Genomic DNA, 19,020 nt, shown 5'->3' on the forward strand with positions numbered 1-19,020 from the left:
ATATACACGTGGCAGAATTGAGGCAGTGCCACTCAGGAGTAGCAGCTAAATTTTATCTACCAAATTAGACCTCCCCATTTATAAAATTCGTTAGTGTCAAGCGTGGACGATCTTTAATGCCAAACAGTAGTAGAGTAGTGACTGTTCAGTAGAACCAAACACGTCCTTCTGGACTAACTAAAGATCCATTTCACAGTAAATATTTCTTAACAATATAACACATTAACAATATATATAATTCAGGGACTGAAAATCTACTAATAAAAATTTATACCCAAAAATAAAGAAAGCAAGAATCAATCAATCTCTGGCTACCCTTTGTACCATTTCTTGATTTCATCTTTTTAATTTACAGAAGAGAGAAGAAAGAATCAAAATTTATATTCTATTGATGATTGATTAATTAGCTAGCTATCCGACAACAGAGATGCGTGACGATGCAGATCATACGGTGCCCACAAGCTATCCAATGGACATGGATGCCTTGAATCCAACCTCAGCCATGGCTTCCCTTTCCCACTCCAATGTAGCAAACTCACCGGTCCAGGATGAAGATCCCTGCAAAGCCCTTCCAGGTTATCACCACCAAGTCCGTGTTGATTCCACCTGTGCTCAACCCCTTTCACATCTCCAGCAAAAACCAGCAAAAATGGAGGTAATGAGCCTAACTCGTATATCCTGTGTTTCTTCTGTATAGTCATCCATGATTCTAGTTTCTGAGTGAACCTTCCTTGTCGCCATCTCCACACGTCGATAACCATAACACCTGTGTTGAAGTAACAAGGTTCACGATCTTGAAAAGCCCTCGAGAAAAGCGGATCAGACCAGAACTTGTCAGTGAAGTAAGTGGTGAAATTAGCGTGGCAATACTCAGGGGCACCTAAAACGTGAGTGCCCAAATTGATCTGCCATAGCTTGGCCACGTCATCGACGACGATCAGATCGGAATCGAAGTAGATGATTCGACGGACACCTGAATGGAGGAGATCGGCTAGGTAGATTCTCGCGTAGTTGAGGGGTTGATCTAATGCTCGACGGATCGAAGACGAGATCTTGCCTTTGACGAGGTTGGTATCGAAGTGGTAGAGGTGGAAGGTAAGGTAAGGGAAGGTGGTGACTATGGCACGGCGGAGCTCTGCACGGCGGTGGGAGGCGAGGAAGTGGAAAACGATGTTTTCTGGGCAGGAGGAATGTCGAAGGACGGAGAGGATTCCGGCGACGGAGCCTCTAAGGTAGATTGTGTCGAGAGTCATGGCGATATGGATGATAGATGGGTTGTGAATGTGAAGAGATCGACGGTCTAGAGACCAAACTACCTTTGGACATCCAATGCCGTTTCTGAAAGCTGGGGCTTCTCTGAATGCTGGAAGTTCCCGAGAAAAAGTCGCCGTTGGCGTCCATCTGGTGGTGGCGGAGGAAGCGGCGCCGCAAGTGGTGGAGAGAAAAAGTGGGAGTAAAAGTAAGAGATGCAAAGGAGGAGAGCCCGGCGTCATGGTAGGTGGGCAGCGCAAGCTGCAATTTGAAGGGGATAAGACGAGAGAAAAATGAGAAACCTAGATAGAAAGAAAGAAAGAAAGAGGGTGTGTTTGAGTAAGAGAAAAATAAGTGAGAATTTTGATTTGGAAGCCAAGGTGGGGCCGGGGGTAGTGTGCGATTGAGAAAGGGAATAAATTGTGGCAAATGACGCGTTTTTTGTCTGCAAATGTGTTTTTTTAAGCTGCCAATGGGATCTTCATGGTGGTATGTCGCCAGTATGAGACTTGGTAGTGTTTGAGAATATAAATCGGAGAATAAAGATCAGTTGGGAAATGGACGGTTGATATCGATAGTGTGGTGGGCCAGGAATAAGTAACAGTATTGCACAGTAGACTAGAGTTACGGTGTTACGGTTGACGATTGACGGGGTTGGGTTGCTGCTCTGCTCTGTCAGTGCAGGGTAACAAAGGGTTGGGTTGTAGACTTGTAGTTAGTAGTTTAATCAAATATATTATGGAGAAGTGTCGGTTTAAGGGGTGCTAAGTAAGTAAGGAAGACTGTTAACTGTAGGAGTAATTTAAGCGAGCTTCCCACTTGGGATAAGTGCTAGGAATGATTACTTTAAGAGTGCCTCCTCATTCAAGGAATCTGAGAGGCTCTATGTACTTTTTAGGTGAATCAAATTCACCATAATTAATGAGGGAGAAGGGTTTTCACTTAAATTAGTGGCCAGAAATTTAAGTGAGCTGGTTCACTTCACGGTGAATTCTCTCTTATTAATGAGGATAGAGCAAAAAATTGACTCATTTATCTGTGTTGACACATGGAACTGTGGTAATGGATGTATTTTTTGTTTAGAAAGAATGTTGTCGGGGCTGTGTAGTGTACGCTAGTACCTTCAATGTGTATTTCTCTTCGCTCATGCCTTTGAAATGATACATCTACCCCTTATTGTGGGAGGAGAGAGAGACATAGAGAGTTTAGTATACGCTATACAGCCAAGACCAGGAACTCAAATTTCGAGAGAAGGCTCCCCACGTTGCAACTGTAGGAAATTGGTCATGGTACACCAATTATAGTGTTGATCAAGAATGGTGTTATCAAGATATAGACATTGAATTTTTTTTTTTTCACACTAAAAGACCTTTCAGACATTGTTGTTTGGTGAATCTTGATCTCGGTTTAATCGAGGAAGTATTGTTCACTCTTTCATAACAATAGCACAAATTCACCAGAAAAAACCTAAATTTGTTGATGAATTATGAAATTCGCTAGGGAAAGCCAACCTTTTCACCAGTGAATTCAAAGATTCGATAATGAAAACCAACTCGTCGACAAATTGGGATTTTCACTTATGGATTTCTTAATTTGCCAGCAAAAATTCTTCTCCTCTTCAACTATAAATAGACTTCCAAAAATCAGAAACAGAAAGATTCGTGGAAAATTCAGAAAACCCATGAGTTGTAATTCCATTGGGATCACAGCGAAAGCATCATAACTCAATCGGAGTAAGTCGACAAGGCCCTTTTGGGCCAACCAGGCAAGTTCCCTCTCCTCCCTTATTACCATTATTTAATTAGATTATTAATTCAATATGCCATGGTGTGCATACTCTTTCTAGGTTTTTTTTCTTTTCTTTTCTTTTCAAAATACCCTTCTTATGCTATTATAATGTTGGAATTTCCATAAGTAGGTTTTCAAATAATTCTCTTTTTTATGTCATCATGATGCAAAGTTTTTTGTAAACAAAATCCAAAATTTCCTTTTTAACGTCATTATGATGTTAGAATTTCTGACATATTCCGTTGGCCAATCTGGGCCCCCAAAATAGAATCTTTTCTATGCGAGTCTAATCGACTCCCAGCCAAACATATTAGACTCCCCCTTGACCTAATAGGTGGTTTTAACTTTCATAAACCCCAAATTCTTGGCATATTCTGTCACCCAATATGGGCCCTCAAAACAAAATCTTTTTCTGTAGGTGTTCAATCGATGCCCAATTAATTAAATTGAATTTCGTTTGCCAATAATACATATTCAAAGACCATAAATCATTCGAGCATCCCCAATGTAATCTTGGAACTATGTCCGACATGATCCCTACTAAGGATATGTAGGCAGCTTGATATTCAAGTTCGGTCCACCTTTTCACACATAGAAGTATCTTTCTTGAATTGTATTTGACCTAATCCCTAGTAAGGGTATGTAGGTAGCCTAGGCATCTATACATATATACCCAGATTCGGTCCCCCCATCCCCTTTCTTCTTTCCGTCTTTATAATATATATAACTCCTAACGTAGCAAGCTAGATTAGGATTAGATTTACCATTTTATCTTATATTTTAGTTGATATAAATAGTAAAATTAAGAACGGTTGAAATAGAAAGAGACCGGCTTCCGACCAAAAGAGACTAGGTGTGTAAAAGCTTCTCAACACATAACTTTGAACCTATCTAAAGATTTAGGAAGACCCCTCTATCCAATGAGCTTTCATTCTCTGTTACCCTGAAAGGGGGGGGGGGGGGACTAGGATTTTTATCTGCTCCTTTTCTGACATGCTTCATTTACCACTTAGATGATTGACATGTGTATGGGACTGATCCAACGGTCAGTTTTGAGATAAGAATTTTTACTTAGAGTTTTAACTTTTCATTTTTTATCACTTTTCCTCTCACTTTTTGATTTTCACCTTCCCCTCTCATTCTCTCTCCCGTTTCCTTTCATGATTGAGATTTTTGATTCTCTCTCTGCTCCAGCCACTCTCAAGAAGTTCCGGCGAGTGGCTGAACCAGAGAGAGAAACAATACCATTAGCATGTACAGTTTAGGTGTTGCAAAGAATTAATGAGCCCCCTCTCCCATGCCTTTGTCTTTAGCAGCCTCAACCAGATTTGCAGAGGTTTCTTTTAGACATTGTCGCAGTTTAATTGCTACATCTTCAGTAGGTTGGGAGGAGAGAAGCTCCACGTGCGTATGGACTCTGGACACCAATCCCTGGGATGGTTACTCGTCTCTCTTTAGAGATGAAGCGTTCTCAAAATTACCACAAGCAATGGGCCTCAACTGTGTTCTTTGTGACTATCAGTCTTAGCTCGTGGCAGTGGGTACAGACCATTTCAGGCCTACGTCCCCTCTCCAAGGTGAACCAATGGGGTTAAGAATTGAGATTTGGTCTTTCGATTGCAAAGCAATATGAAGCCCCCTGCCGTATCTTAAATGTTTGTCAAACTCTACAAATCTAGTGAAAATCCCGCAATGCCTCTGATAAGAGCGTCAAAGTTAGTTTTATAAAGAAACAAAGTTCTTCCCATCACAAGTATTCCCAAATTTTGTATCAGTAGACAATTCGTCAATATTGTGTTTAGAAAGATTTAGATTCATCAATAGGCCATATGAATAACCATTTTCATCTTATTCACTTTCTTTCATGATTACAATATGAATAGTAATCATCAAGAGGCATGGAGTAACCACATCGTGTAAACAGTATTGCTAAATTGTTGTGGAAGAATGGACAATCAGGAGAACCAGAAAAATGTTACTTTTTCTATTTATTGTTCACTTGGAAGACTATTATAGCTTGGCCAGAACCAAGGGCCAATAATTTCTTCCACATGACGATCTCACTGCATTGCATCCAACCGGCAAGATTTCTACCCGAGTCAGGGTACTCCGGCAGAGCTCTTGTTCGCGCTCCTGTACCAGCAGACTGAAGAAGTTGGAGCAGTGGCTATATCGCCATTAAAGGATAGGAAGGTGAAGGTGTCAGAGTTGTGATCGATCTCACTTAAAAATAAAGAAAAAAAATCCAAAAAATGGAGCCAAGATGTTTGCGATAACTCACCGAGTCAGGGTGCTCCGATAGAGCTCTGGTTCACGCTTCTAGACCAACAGATGGAAGAGGTTGGAGCAGGGGCTCTATCGCAAACCAGAGAGAGATTCTCCTCTTGAGATTGGGAAAAGTAGAGACAGAGACAGAAGAGGTTGGAGCAAGGGTAGAGAGGTTGGACCAGAAATCTCGCCGGCAACCACGACCCTCACATCTCTAGCGGAACCTTTCTTGAGAGTGGCCAGAGCAGAGAGAGAAACGGAAATCTTAATTGTGAAAGGGGAGAGAGAATGAGAGGGAAAGGTGAATATCAAAAAGTGAGAGGAAAAATTTTAGAAAAAAATGAAAATTTAAAATTCAAAGTTGAAAAAAGAAAATAAAATTTGTTATCTCAAAACTGAGCATCGGATCAATCACATACACGTGTCAACCATCTAAGTGGAAAATGGAGCAGAATGAAGCATGTCAGAAATGGAGTTGAGAAAAATTCAAGGGAACTATATGGGTCCTACATCCTTATTTAGGTGGCAACTCCATAAAGTTAAATCATGTTGATGCAAAGGATGTCATCTGGATAATTTTGGATGTTAATGGTTTACTGTTTTGATGATTACATTCTATTTGTGAATGAAAATACTATAATGCTCTTCCTAGTGCTTTATTGAGTATTAAGGTTCCACACATTGAGAAACATGTCCTTGAGCTAGAGCAACAAAAGTGAAAGATATTAAGATTGAAAATATCCAACTGCTCAAGTGACTTTGTCATGGATTGGTGGAGATAAAACTGGAAGATCAAGCTGAATCCATCCATGATGATTCAAGCAACTAGAGCTGAAGATTGAAGATCCTTTTTGTTTGCTTGAATGTATCCTAGGTGTTTCAACATCATCTTATAATATCCAAATGATCTTAGGCTGTAATGATCTCTATGCTTAAGGTCAGCTTAATCACCTATGGACTTAAACTGGAAAACCTAAGATAGGTGGCTCTAAGGTAGACTGACTAAGTAATCTGGACATAAAATGGTTGAAGACTTAGACCTAAGCTAGCCCTAATAGATCTTACTATGGTTCTATTTGGCATGGAATGAAAGTATATATATATATATATCCAAGTGATGAGCTATTAATTTGAGAAAAGGCTATTCTGCATTAGGTAGTCAACTGGTTGATAACTGAGCGGACAACCAATGTGCATAGGGGTAGATGATCGGTTGACAGTCCGCTTCTTATCAAGAGCATGCTCTGCAGACAGATGCATAGATGATTGCCTAGACATAGTCATGTCCAAGAGGTGTGTCTCTCAGTCTACACGGTGACGACTGGCGAGCTCTAGAAAGTGATCGACCGGAGTTCAAAAAATGAGATCTGTTGGATTGTTTAGTTCAAAAACTATTTTTTTTATTGTTGGAATGAGCTTTATAAATAGTGATCCAGCCTATGTTTGCACAAGAGACTAAGAGAAAAATACGTGAAAGCGTTGTCGGACTAGAATTTTGATTCCAACCACCATATGTGCTAAAACGTGCATATCATCTTGAGAAAAAGAACTAAACAAATCCGACTTGTACCACTTTGGCTTGAAGTCAAAGATGGTTTGCATTTAGTCACAACAATCAAACCTGCCTTGTACAGATTGGTAAAAGCTTCTCCCAGAGTCATCACTAAGTCGATGAATTTCCCCTTTGAGTGGCGAGGATGAGGAGTATCTTCTTGCAATATAACAAATGGTACCGTTGGTATTGTCACAAAGAGAAGTACTGGGGCTAAATGTATTTGTCTTGGATGAGTGGTAGTAATTCTTCAAGGGAATCCAAATCTTCTTATCATCTATGAGAACCCAAACTTCCCTTTGAAGGTCTTGACAATCAACAGTGGAGTGTCCTCCTTGCCTGTGAAATGCACAATATAACTCTGTCTTATACCACTCCGAAGCAGGGTTGGGAATGGTCTTAGGGAAGGTTGACGCCATCAACCCTTGCTTGAGCAACTCTTGGAACACTACACTAAATGGAAACCCCCAATCAATAAATTTTTTTCTTTGGGCAGAGGATTGGGGGTCACGTTAGGATGTTTGTTGGGAAGCAGTTCAAACTTCTTTGCAACCAATAAATTTTGTATTGCATGCCTCAAATTAAAACATTTATAGGTAATGTGGATCCCCCAAATACGGTAATGGTAGTACATGCTTGGGTCATACCACTTTGGCTTTGGGTTTGCAAGTGATCTAGGTCCTGCTTTGACAATAAAATTGATTTTGTGCAAACTACTAAAAAGTGTCCCCAAGGGCATTCCCAAATCCGTAAATTGTATATTCGGACAACGGGATGAAACTTGATTCGGAATATGTGGTTCCATTGTCTTCAAAGGCTTGGGAGTGGAGACATCTCATTTTGTCACCCTGGAGTGGCCTAGATGATGATGAGTTAGAATTCCCTTGAAACGGGAAAAGATCGTTAGTTATATCCGAAAGTGTTCTTCTTTGCCTTGGGCAGTGTTCTGAGTCTCCATGCTAGTATAGGTGGTTTCAATTGGACAAATGAATTTTCAAAATTACGGTTAATTAGATTTGATATGTTTAGATTGGACTAAGACCAATCCCAAAAACCAAAAACAATATAGTTTCAGACTTAGGCCCCAACTGGACCTAACCCATGGTCAGGCCAAGCCAGTTTCACACTGACTCAAGTCGACGTCATTTACTTGTCAAACGACTATGTTTGATGGGATGGCTAAATGATGGCATTTTCTTGATGCCCAACGTCAGTCAAAGTCCATTACATGCTGTACAGAGGCCATTACATGTTGGTTTCTATGACTTTGTAGGGATTTATCAATTTCTGCAGGAGATTCACTTCGATCTCATTTTTACCAACATTTGCTCTCACCTAGACATATTCTTAGACCCTAGGAACACCCTAGAAGACTCTAGAACCCCAAGAATCAAATCAAAAATTTTCTTTAACTCATGGAGGTGATTTTCCTCCATTTATAACCAAGATTGACTCCTTCCTTTAGAGGAATGAAATCCTTGAAGAATGAGCACAAAGATCCCTTGCCTTAGACGAGATTGGGACCTCAAGGCCATAAATAGATGATCCTTCTCACGTTTTGGTAGGATTCTACATGATTGTGAAGAAGTATTGCATATTGGGAGCACCTTTGGAGCTTATTTTACTGTTATGCTTCATCAGTTCCAGTTTGAGCTCTCTACAACCTAAGTCTAATCCTACTATACTCTTCATGAAAGTTGTAGCAAGGTGAGTGCTTCTTTCTTTTATTTTTTATTTCCTTTAATTTAATCTCTTGTGGAGAGAAAAATCCTCCGTTTACTGAACACACGTTATTGTTGGCCTTAGTGGGGGCATTGGAGATGTATTCAATTACATTTTCTTTTGATTTGATTTTCTTCGAAACAACTTACACCACGTTTTAGTACTACGTCTTAGCTTTCAAATCTAATTTTTCATGAATGTTTACCATTTTTCTTCTGCTCTCTTTAAGTGGACAAAATTCTGCTCATGACTCTGTCACCATGTATCTTTGACTTTCAGCTTGTATTTCGAAGTTTTAAGCTTTCCATTTTGTTTTCTTGGATAGTTTATGTGTTTTTTTCACTATATTTTAACATGCTTAACCACTGCTTTTGGGTTTAGCTCTTTCCCTATCCTGTTTTTCATTTTTTTTTTCTCCACAACTAATGTATAGAAGTAGGGGTATTTTTTAATTTTTTTATGCATGAATTTCATGTATTTATTTTTTAGTTTCTTTATTGTCATATCTGTAATAATTATGTTTAGAAATTCTAACATATTTGTATGTTTTGTTTCTTATTTTCCATGCCTTGGATGCTAAATATCATGAATATGTATGATGAATGAGAAATTTGTAATTTCCAGCATGTATGGATGTTAACTTAACATGTCTAGCTTAGGATTTTCACATTACTTTTGTTATGTATGCTTTATTTCCATGCACACTAACCATGCAACAGGGACAACTATGGCAGACCATTACATGCAGTGTCTGAATCGGCTTTGTTCACAACTATTCTCATCAATGAAGCATTGGCAATTCAGATAAACATCCTTCAAGCTATTGAAGATAGTTTGGACTATTTGATTATAGAATTTGACAACAAAGTATTGATTTTACTACTCAACGGCGATCGAACCAATCCACCTATTTCAATCTCCCCCATCATTCAGGAAATCATGTATTTGGCTTCAAGTTTGGACTCATGTATTTTTGTTTTAATTCCAAGGGAGAAAAATAGTTTGGTTGACTCCCTTACCCGGAGGGCCTGGTCTTTGACATGTAGGACTGATTGGAACTAGATTGAGGCACATCATCTCTTTCCTTATTTTTGTATTGTGTGTATTCGATTTGTATAAAATTAGCCCTTTCATAATCAACATACCTAGGGTTAAAGTCCATATTTTATCGGGTGGACCGAGGTACCTAACACCATCCTTGGACCGCACCTGAAGCATACTCTAACCTTTGGTTAGACTAATTCGGATTGGAGTCTTAGATTTATTTTATTTGGGTCCTAGACCCAATATGGGTGGTGACTCTCCATAAATAGATACCATCGAATTCTTTTCGCTCTTTCAGAGGAGATCGAAACCGCCTTTGTCCCCACAATGGCTATTATACTGAGGAATGAAATTGTCAAATTTTATCCAAACCCGTTTAGTGATTGTTGTGTTGTTTGGGCCTTGTATGTTGTGTCTTGCTTACTAGGACGTGTTTGTACTAACTCTCATCATGCATACATTTGTGAACACACTCACTTCATAGATACATGGCAAACCATATGAACTAGCTATGAGACCCGAGTACAGACTCACGGGGCCCCATGGTGAACTCACAATCCCTAGCTCAATAATTAATTATAAATCAAAACCAAAATTGAAGTGAGACCCTAAATTAAAATAAATGCCTATTTATGTGGCATAATCGGGAGTAAAATACGTATGCAAGGGTTTCCTTTCTAGTTTGCGGTGGATATTGAGGTGAGTAGAAATATCGATCACCACCCCTTGTTATTTTTATGACGTTGTAGACACTGAATTTTGTCACCCCCTGGCGATGATGACAATAGGGCATGGTCAGACATCGGTATCTTTCTAAAAAATTACTCTTGTCCTTACATCTAAACCAAATCACCCTAACAACCTTAAAATGACTTATAAAACCCTTTTACCAAATGCTGAAGGAGGTACTGCTCACCTTCCCCAACCATAGCGGTCCCGCTATTCGATTAGTGGGCCGTGGGGGTCTAGGGGGACAGACAGCCCCCCTGCGAGGGGTGTAGGGGGATAGAACCTCGACAGAAAATTTTATGAAGAGTCAAAAGGGAGGAAAAAATCCAAAGAAAGAAGCCTAATAGGCCCAAACAGACCCAAAAGAGCCAAAAAATGGATGATGATGTCATCCTGAGGGGACGGCACCATGGACAGCCCTCCACGGCGCTGTGGAAGGCTCCCACAGCGTAGTGGCGAATTTTCACATCGCCATGGGAGGTTGTAACATCATCAGGATGATGTCACCCATGGCTCCGTGGAGGACCCCTCCACGGCGCCGTGAAATGTGGGGCTCCCCCTATAAATAGGAGGGTCCCCCTCCCCCATTTTTTAAGGAGAAAAAGGTAGAGAGACCCTCCCTTTTCTCCCACTCAAGCTCTCTTGCCTCCTTTTGAGTCATTCTGTGGTGAATGTGAGCGGTTCTGTTCGAGTCATGGGTAGATCCTTCGATTACCCACTTGAGTGAAGAATGCTCCTGTCCCAACCCAGCTTCTATTCCATCAGCATACGGATAGCAATAATCTATTTTTTATAGTCGTTATTCTGTCTGTATACAGATAACGAGAATCCCTTATACAGCCATTGCTCTGCCCGAAGTCTGAGTAACGAAATCCATCTCATATAGTCCTTACCATGTCCGACAAGAGAGAGGCAAGCCGATTGTCCGTCTCCACCTGAGCCGTGGGACATCGCATATTTCGTATTTGGTACATTTTCATTTATTTCTTGTATTTCTTGACAGGTATCTGTCTCTTTCCTTCTTATTATTTTTGGCATAGTGTAGACCATTAAAGTAACTTGCTTTAGTGTACATAGTAAATGATTTTATTTTTTTTTTTCTTTGTCATGTTTAGTACATCATAATCTAGCCTTGCATGATGATATAGGATGTATTATTAAGAGAGAATATTAAAAAATAAGCATCTAGTAGAAAGACTGGTTTATCCGGGCTAGGTGGGTGCCTAATACCTTCCCACTCTCGTAACCTGATTATTTACCCTGAATCTCTGACCAGACCATATGGAATCACGTAGCCCTTTCTGCTAATCCGGGATGGGGTTACACCCATTGGGTGCTAGACCCTAATCATAGGTGACGACTCTATTTCTTTATGAAGCATGATCCCAATCCCCATGATGATATGTCGGAACGATATGCCATTATTTATCGAAATCAATCCTTATTGCCATAAGGTTGAAGAACCTTCATCCCGAGGACCGCGGTACTTACAGATGTGTTGTATGTAAGTGCATAAAATGATAATGTGTCTATGATGAACTGTGTCTTATTTGAATACATAAAATGACAAGTGTTATGATGTAATATGTTTGTATTACAAGCAAGAAATGATAAGGTGATAAGGTGATAAGGTGATAAGGAAAGAAAAGAATGAAAGAAAGGAAATAAAGGTTAATCAAAGAAAGAAATGAAAAGAATGAAAACTAGACCCTGTGACTACCACCCCTTTCCAGTAGGGGGAAAAGTACTAGATGAGGCACACAGTGAATTCCTCGCTTGGCTCATGAGAATGCCCAGTTTTCCACCAGATGCCTCGGTGCTCCGGTGATTGGGATGAGTAGAGATCTCTCACCAGCTTGTAACGGCGATTTGAAAGCAACGTTGGGGCGTGCGATGGTGATTCGATGGCACAACTAGAGATCTTTCCCCCAGCGTGTGACTACGATTTGATGGCCTGATTGGAGGTGTGTGACGGTTATTCAATGGCACAATTAGAGATGCATCACCAACGTATGACAACGATTCGACGGTATAATTAGGGATGTTTTGCCAACATGCGACAGTGATTCAACGGTATGACTAGTTATTCACAAAAGTTATTTAAGGTAGGGGTAAAAATGGTTTTCAAAATAATTAAAATTAACTTATCACCAACATCAAATCAAATTTCAATTTCGTATAAACATCTTACATAATTATATAACCTTTAAAACTAGGCTTATATAAGCCTTTTAAACGGCCCCTAGTAGTTTCAATTCCATCCGGTTCCTTTGTAGTCTTTCTATTCTAGAAAAGTTGGAAAATCCATCCTAGAACCATCCCATCCTGGCTATTAATCGGTGTTGGTCAACTAGAGCATTGTTGTCATTGTTGGCAACTATTAATCTTATCATTGGTTCAGAAGTATCAGATCTAAGGAAAAAGGAGGGCAGTGTTTGATTGGGCAATTAAGAATCAACTTGTTGTGTTTGCTATTAGGGCGGGGTTGTTGAAAGTAAGAGCTTTGCATTTACAGCAGGTGCAGGTGCATTCTGATTCGCAGGTGGCGGTGCAAATGATTGTGGGTGCTTTTCAATCCCATTGGGAAGTGTTGTGGTTGCTTGAAGAAATACGTGAATTGCGTGATGGGTCTCGCAGTTGTAGCTTCATCCATCATGTTAGGGAGATTAATTTTTGTGCTGATTTTTTGGCTGGGTTCGTGTGACATGTACATGAATTTGATCTTAGTATTAATTGTCTGCCGAAGGCGCTTTCCAATTTAATGAGGAATGTTGCTTCTGGTATGATATACTACAGGCTGTAAGCTCTATATTCTACCTATATAAAGGCTCCTTTTAACCGGGAAAAAAAAAAAAAACAGTAAAAGAACTATTTTTCCTATAAGTTCATGTGTTCATTGGTAGACTAAATTCCTTGTGAATTGAGTCTCAAGAGATTTCTGACTGGCTTACTCAGGGAAGTAAGCGAGACTGACAATTTTAGGAGTTAAAAAAACACAGCCTTGGACTGGAACTAGATGGGGCAAAATTTGTTTTTAGGTCCAACAACTTTGACTGAACTGGAGCATAGGCGAACCCAGTACATGCTATGCTTGATGTGGGCTATTAGGCTATAGGCAAAGCCTTGCTGGCTTGGTCCGACCCAAGTTGGCCCATTTGCACTGAACCTATTGATTGTGATTTGGGAACCATAGAAATGATCAATGATTCCTACGCAAGATACCACTATAGATCTGACTTCCAAGACCCCACATCTGTCCTAGAAAGTAGGGATGTTAATGGATATTCGAGTATCCGAATTCGATCTGTATTTCTATTCGTTTAGGGGTATTTGAATCTACTTAGAGGTATTCGAATGTAAATTCAAATAATTCAGAAAAAAGATATATCTGATCCATATAAATTTTCAAGTAATAATAAAAAAATTAAGGGTAAATTCCAAGTCACCCATTGGTTTTCTAACGAAACTTAAATCACCCCTTGGTTTTTGAAAAAACTCAAATCACCCCTTCTATAGTAATGATGTTAGTCTACTGTTAGTTATTGGTGTGAAAGGACTATGTTACCCCTGTACTAAAACATTAGAATTAAATTTACAATACTACCCTTCCTTCATCTTCAACATTGGTCAAGGGTAGTTTAGGAATTTAAATTTATTTAATTGGCTGACATCATCACTTAACAGTATAAAACTAACGGTAGGGACTAATTTGTCATATTGAGGTCTAAACCAAGGGGTGGTTTGAGTTTTTTCAAAAACCAGGGGGTAATCTGAGTTTCATTTGAAAACCAGGGGATGACGTGTAATTTATCCAAAAATTAAGTAACTAATGATCTTAAGGGTTTTTGAAGAATCAACAGGTTCTTGAGAAGGAGAAAATGGGAATCATGTGAATAAGACAACTGAGAGATATGGATTGAGAGTGAATCGTATCCATTGGGGGAACGAAGGTTCAAGTTCACAAGTCATAAATGTAAATGGATAGCTGAAAATCCAAATTCGAATCGCATCTGTATCCATTTAGGGATATCTGTATCTGATCACATTCAATTCACATCCAATCCATATTTGATCCATTTACATCTCTACTAGAAAGTGATGAGGCTTGAAGGTGTACTTGTGGATGAAAATCATGAAATAAGCCTTCAATCTTCACACCTTTAAACTCACTAACCCATCAAAAGGAAATGGTTGGATTAGGAAGAAATGAGCTTTGGATGACATCATATGGTGATGAAGGCAATTCCAAGTGAATTGGAATGGATCGTCGGAGTGAGGGTCACATTTCAACTAATCAAACCCACCTCGTTTCCAATTTTGCTTTGTCCTTTCCAATCATCCTGGTTGTCTCTGGTTGTCTTTTCCAATCACCTTCAAACTACCCTCAAGCTTCACGGGTGCTAGGATTCAGGAAAAATCCCTAGAATCAGGCACATTATGGATACAAATCCCTAAAAACCTCTTAATCCAGGCTTACCATCCTATCTCCTTGGTTTGTGCGGCAAAAAAGACTCTCATTGCAATCCTATCTTTCATCGATTAGATGGAAGATTACTTATTGCTTCAGGGAATCAAACCCTCTAGCAGATTTTTAGGCTAAGGCGGTAACAAAATAGGGGATTTCTTCTTCGGTGTTTGATTTTCCCCACATGAATGAGGAAATCCAGAGAGATGCTCTTGGTTTGCCAAGATTTCGGTTCTATAGGTAGTCTTTTGTCTATTTTTTGAGATTGGGTTTTCTTTGTTTATGACAATGCCGAAGGTAAAGATATCTTGTCCTTAGTTATGTATTTGCATCTGTCTGGATATGCCCAGTCCCTAACCTAACGTACATATAGCCAAAAAAAAAAAAAAAATTATGGTTTTTTGTGTCTAGGTTTGAAGGAAGTGAGTTTTGGGAAATTGGTTTCTACTTCCAAATGTCTTCTTGAAAGATTTTCATAAACTTGAATAATCTCTATCTCGAAAGGTGGGTAGCTTGCACAAAGAAAATTTGTTATGATCACTTGTCACTTAATTATATGTAGATGCAGCATTTATTGTTTTAAATTTTCTTAGCCATGCTTTCAGTTTTATAATTGCCCCAATAGGACCCCAAACCCACCCATCTTGCACCCAGAGACGAACATGTTTTTTTTGTTTTGGTACTACGTCTCACATTGGGTGCCAAACAAGGACCCACAAGGGACCAGTAAGGAGGCCAATGGGGCCACACTTATTTTTGTTGGATGAATTGAAATATATTCAAACCATCATGTTGTATTATCTTGGGATTTATCTCTAGTTACTCTCTTTGATTTTGGTTTTGTTTCTTTTCCTATATTCAGGCTTTGCTTACCCACTCCCCCCCCCCCCTTCCCTTAGCCCATTCTTTTCCTTTCCCCATTAGAGCTTAATGTTCTTTACATTGGGTCACATTTATTACTATACTACTATACTACAATTACTATTTCAAAAAAGGTGGGGGATAAAAGGGTTGAATCCTTGATCTTTTCTGGACTTACATTAGACCCAACTGTCTGGGTGCCTGCCAAGCTCATTCCCCCCCCCCCCCCACACAGAGAGAGAGAGAGAGAGAGAGAGAGAGAGAGAGAGAGGTCTGCAATTATTCAAATGATGAAATCTTAGCTTTACAATTGGGGGAGGGGGAGGGAGGGTGAGAGATGGAAGCTTGTCTCTATCAATTTTGTGATCAAGCTCGACTATGTGGTCTTCACAGCTCGGATCAGGATCGTCTCTAGGAAACAGGGAATGCCTAGGGCACTATCAGCCGTTGGGCTGTGCCGCACACATCCCTAGGGGTGCATCGAGATGTTTGCAGTACAACTCAACCGTTGGATGCCCCCTGACAACACCCTCGGTGCACGCCTCCCTGAAGACGAGCTAAATTCTCACAGCTTCCCCCCCTCCCCTCCTCAAAAAAAAAAACCCCTAAAAAAACAAGGCAGTCTAGTTTGGGAAAAATTACCCAGATATGTACTTAAATTGTATGAGAAATTTGCAGGTTATAATCGAGGCCAACCATGTTACCTTACGACAAAGTAGATTGATTAGTAGTACACTTATTTCCGTAGAGAACCAATCCAGAACTCCACAAGGCCAGCAGATAAGCAACCGAGAGAGATACAGAGAGACAATTATGTAGTCAGGAATCCATCCAGAATGTCTAAATCAATCTCTTGTGACTAAAACGACAACCCATCCATCACATTCTCACGTTTTACATTTGTAGTTTCTTATCAGATATTTAAGAAACAAGAGGGTCCCTCCCTCCCTCCCTCCCTCCCTGCCCTGCCCTGCATGCATGGGAATATAAATAGGAATATTATTGTTGGATTCAGAATTTGGAGACAACCAAGTAAACTCGTGATACCCTTTTGGAAGGGTTAGCCTTTACTACCTGACCCTACTACTACTTTTTTGTATTTAATTGTGTTGTTAAAAAGGACAAATTCTTGGAGAAAACATTACAATTGGTTAACCTTATATTGATTGATGAAAGTGAAGTCATAAACCATCCTGATAGCTAGATACCCACCTAATTAATTTAAGCTTATCTAAGTGATTAGAAACCACTTGGAACTGATTTGTGGGCGAAAATTAAAGAAATGATGCTTTCTATATTGTTAATCAGGATGTCAAAATCATATATCATGAAACATTTTCACTAGGGAGGATGCGTATCCTGAATCATCTAATACTAGTACATGGAGGAGTACTCAAATGTGGAATGGAGGAGGATTTGGAGATGCCCAATCCTGCCCAAAATTAAGAATTTCTTGTGGCGTGCTTGTGCAAATGGCCTAGCTACTGCAGTGGGTTTGTCAAAGCGTTGGGTACCTATAGATCCTATTTGTCAACACTGTAGCTAGGGAGGCGGAAGAGACTTCAGCCCATATGCTTCTAAATTAATTGCCCTTTCGCAAGGATGGTTTGGTTCAGTAGCTTGTTATTTCACAGAGTGCTCGCAATTGGAGATGCAACTATTTAGTCATAAATCCAAGTAGAAAATGCTTAGGCTTGTGTGGTTTTCTTGGCTAGTACATATGGAGGGCTAGAAATGACTTATTGTTATTCTCCCAAAGGAAGCAAATCCTATTTGAGGTGATCACAGTAACTCTGAAGGTTCATGATGAATTCTTGCAATTCGAGGTATATGACAATAAGAGTGCTAATTCTCATAATTCTAGGCCAGATCCTTAGATTTGTAAAGTATCAACATCCCTCCTCCGCAGTTTTATAAGCTGAATACAGATGTATCATGGAAGAAAGATTGTCATCAATGAGGTATTGGGATTGTTATCAGAGATCATCATGGCCTAGTCCTTATGGCAATTTAGGAACTGATACGCTTTGAGTCGGTCATGTTGGATGAAGTCTTGGCGATGCATAGTGGGATGCTAGAAATGATCTCTGAATCATTCGAGTGCCTTGTAGTGGAACTGACTATAAATAGTTGTGCTTTTACATCATCGAGGGAAGCACATCAGTCCCTCTTATTATTCAGTCATTGATTGAGGATATATCTCAAATCTCCTCATACTTTTTGGAATGTAGTTTCTAGTATATTCTTAGGGAGTGCAATTCTATAGGGGGGCGTTTGTTTGACGGGGAGGATGGGGTAGGAATGTTGTGGGACTTGGTCCCCATTGTAATGGGTTGGGGAATAGATGTGGGATTTTTACTTTTCCCATGAAGGTGGGACTTTGAACAGGTTAGGGATGTGATCTTCAAATGCCACATTAACGGATAAAGCATTTAATGTTGTTCCCTAAGTTTTTGTAAGTTCACCATCTGAAGTTAACCAAACAAGATTGTGGTGGGATTTTGAAATGCCACATCAGCACTTTCCCACCCTACCTAAATTCCCGTCAAACAAACCCCCTAACTAATTCCCTAACAAGGAAGGCCCTGTTTTTTATAAGCATGATGACAGAATCATGTAATTCAACCACTACGAGCTTGCTTTGTTTTTATGAATAGATGTCTTTTTATCAAATATATATATAGTTTTTAGTCATTAGGAAGAAGTCAAACATCAAAGCTGTAGTTCTTAGCAAATTCTTAACAAATACGAATAATGAGGTTTTGGCAAAAGTGTAATGTTCAATAATAGTAGCTCTGTGCAAAAGACAAATTGAGCAACTGGATTGATGTGACTCGATACAATTAGATAGGCCAACTTTTTTTCTTTCTAAATCAATCATACATTTCTACTTGGCCAACAATTTTTAATTGAAAAGAACAGAACATCTCAAAACTAATCAAATCCCTCGATTTCTACTTGGCCAACAATTTTTAATTGAAAAGAACATCTCAAAACTAATCAAATCCCTCGATTTCTACTTGGTCAACAATTTTTAATTGAAAAGAACATCTCAAAACTATTCAAATCCCTCGAAATATATATATAGGGAACTAGTTCTCTGTCCGGGAGTGTGGCCTACGTCAGCACTCCCATGTGTATATATATATATATATATTTATATAGGAACTAGTTCTCTGTCCGAGTGTGGCTTAAGACTCCCATGTGTCTATTCTCTCTTCCTCAAAATAAGGGGGTAAATGTGTCTTTTCATATAGAGAGGAGAGAGATAGACTCATGGGAGTATTAGCATAGGCCACACTCTCGGACAGAGAACTTTCTCCCACATATATATATATAT

At 39.5% G+C, this 19,020-nt stretch overlaps 1 protein-coding gene across 1 annotated transcript; it reads right to left on the reverse strand.

Moving 5' to 3' along the window:
• Positions 1–291: 291 nt before the first annotated feature.
• On the reverse strand, positions 292–3,938 carry LOC122666149 (probable galacturonosyltransferase-like 3). The gene is made up of 2 exons (XM_043862275.1): positions 3,927–3,938; positions 292–1,300 (listed from the first exon to the last, which is right to left on the reverse strand). Exon 2 carries the CDS (start codon positions 1,251–1,253, stop codon positions 408–410), a length of 846 nt encoding a protein of 281 aa, XP_043718210.1. The 5' UTR covers positions 1,254–1,300; positions 3,927–3,938; the 3' UTR covers positions 292–407.
• Positions 3,939–19,020: the final 15,082 nt, after the last annotated feature.

Source organism: Telopea speciosissima, chromosome 6 (assembly GCF_018873765.1).
Source record: "Telopea speciosissima isolate NSW1024214 ecotype Mountain lineage chromosome 6, Tspe_v1, whole genome shotgun sequence".
Classification (NCBI taxonomy): Eukaryota; Viridiplantae; Streptophyta; class Magnoliopsida; order Proteales; family Proteaceae; genus Telopea; species Telopea speciosissima.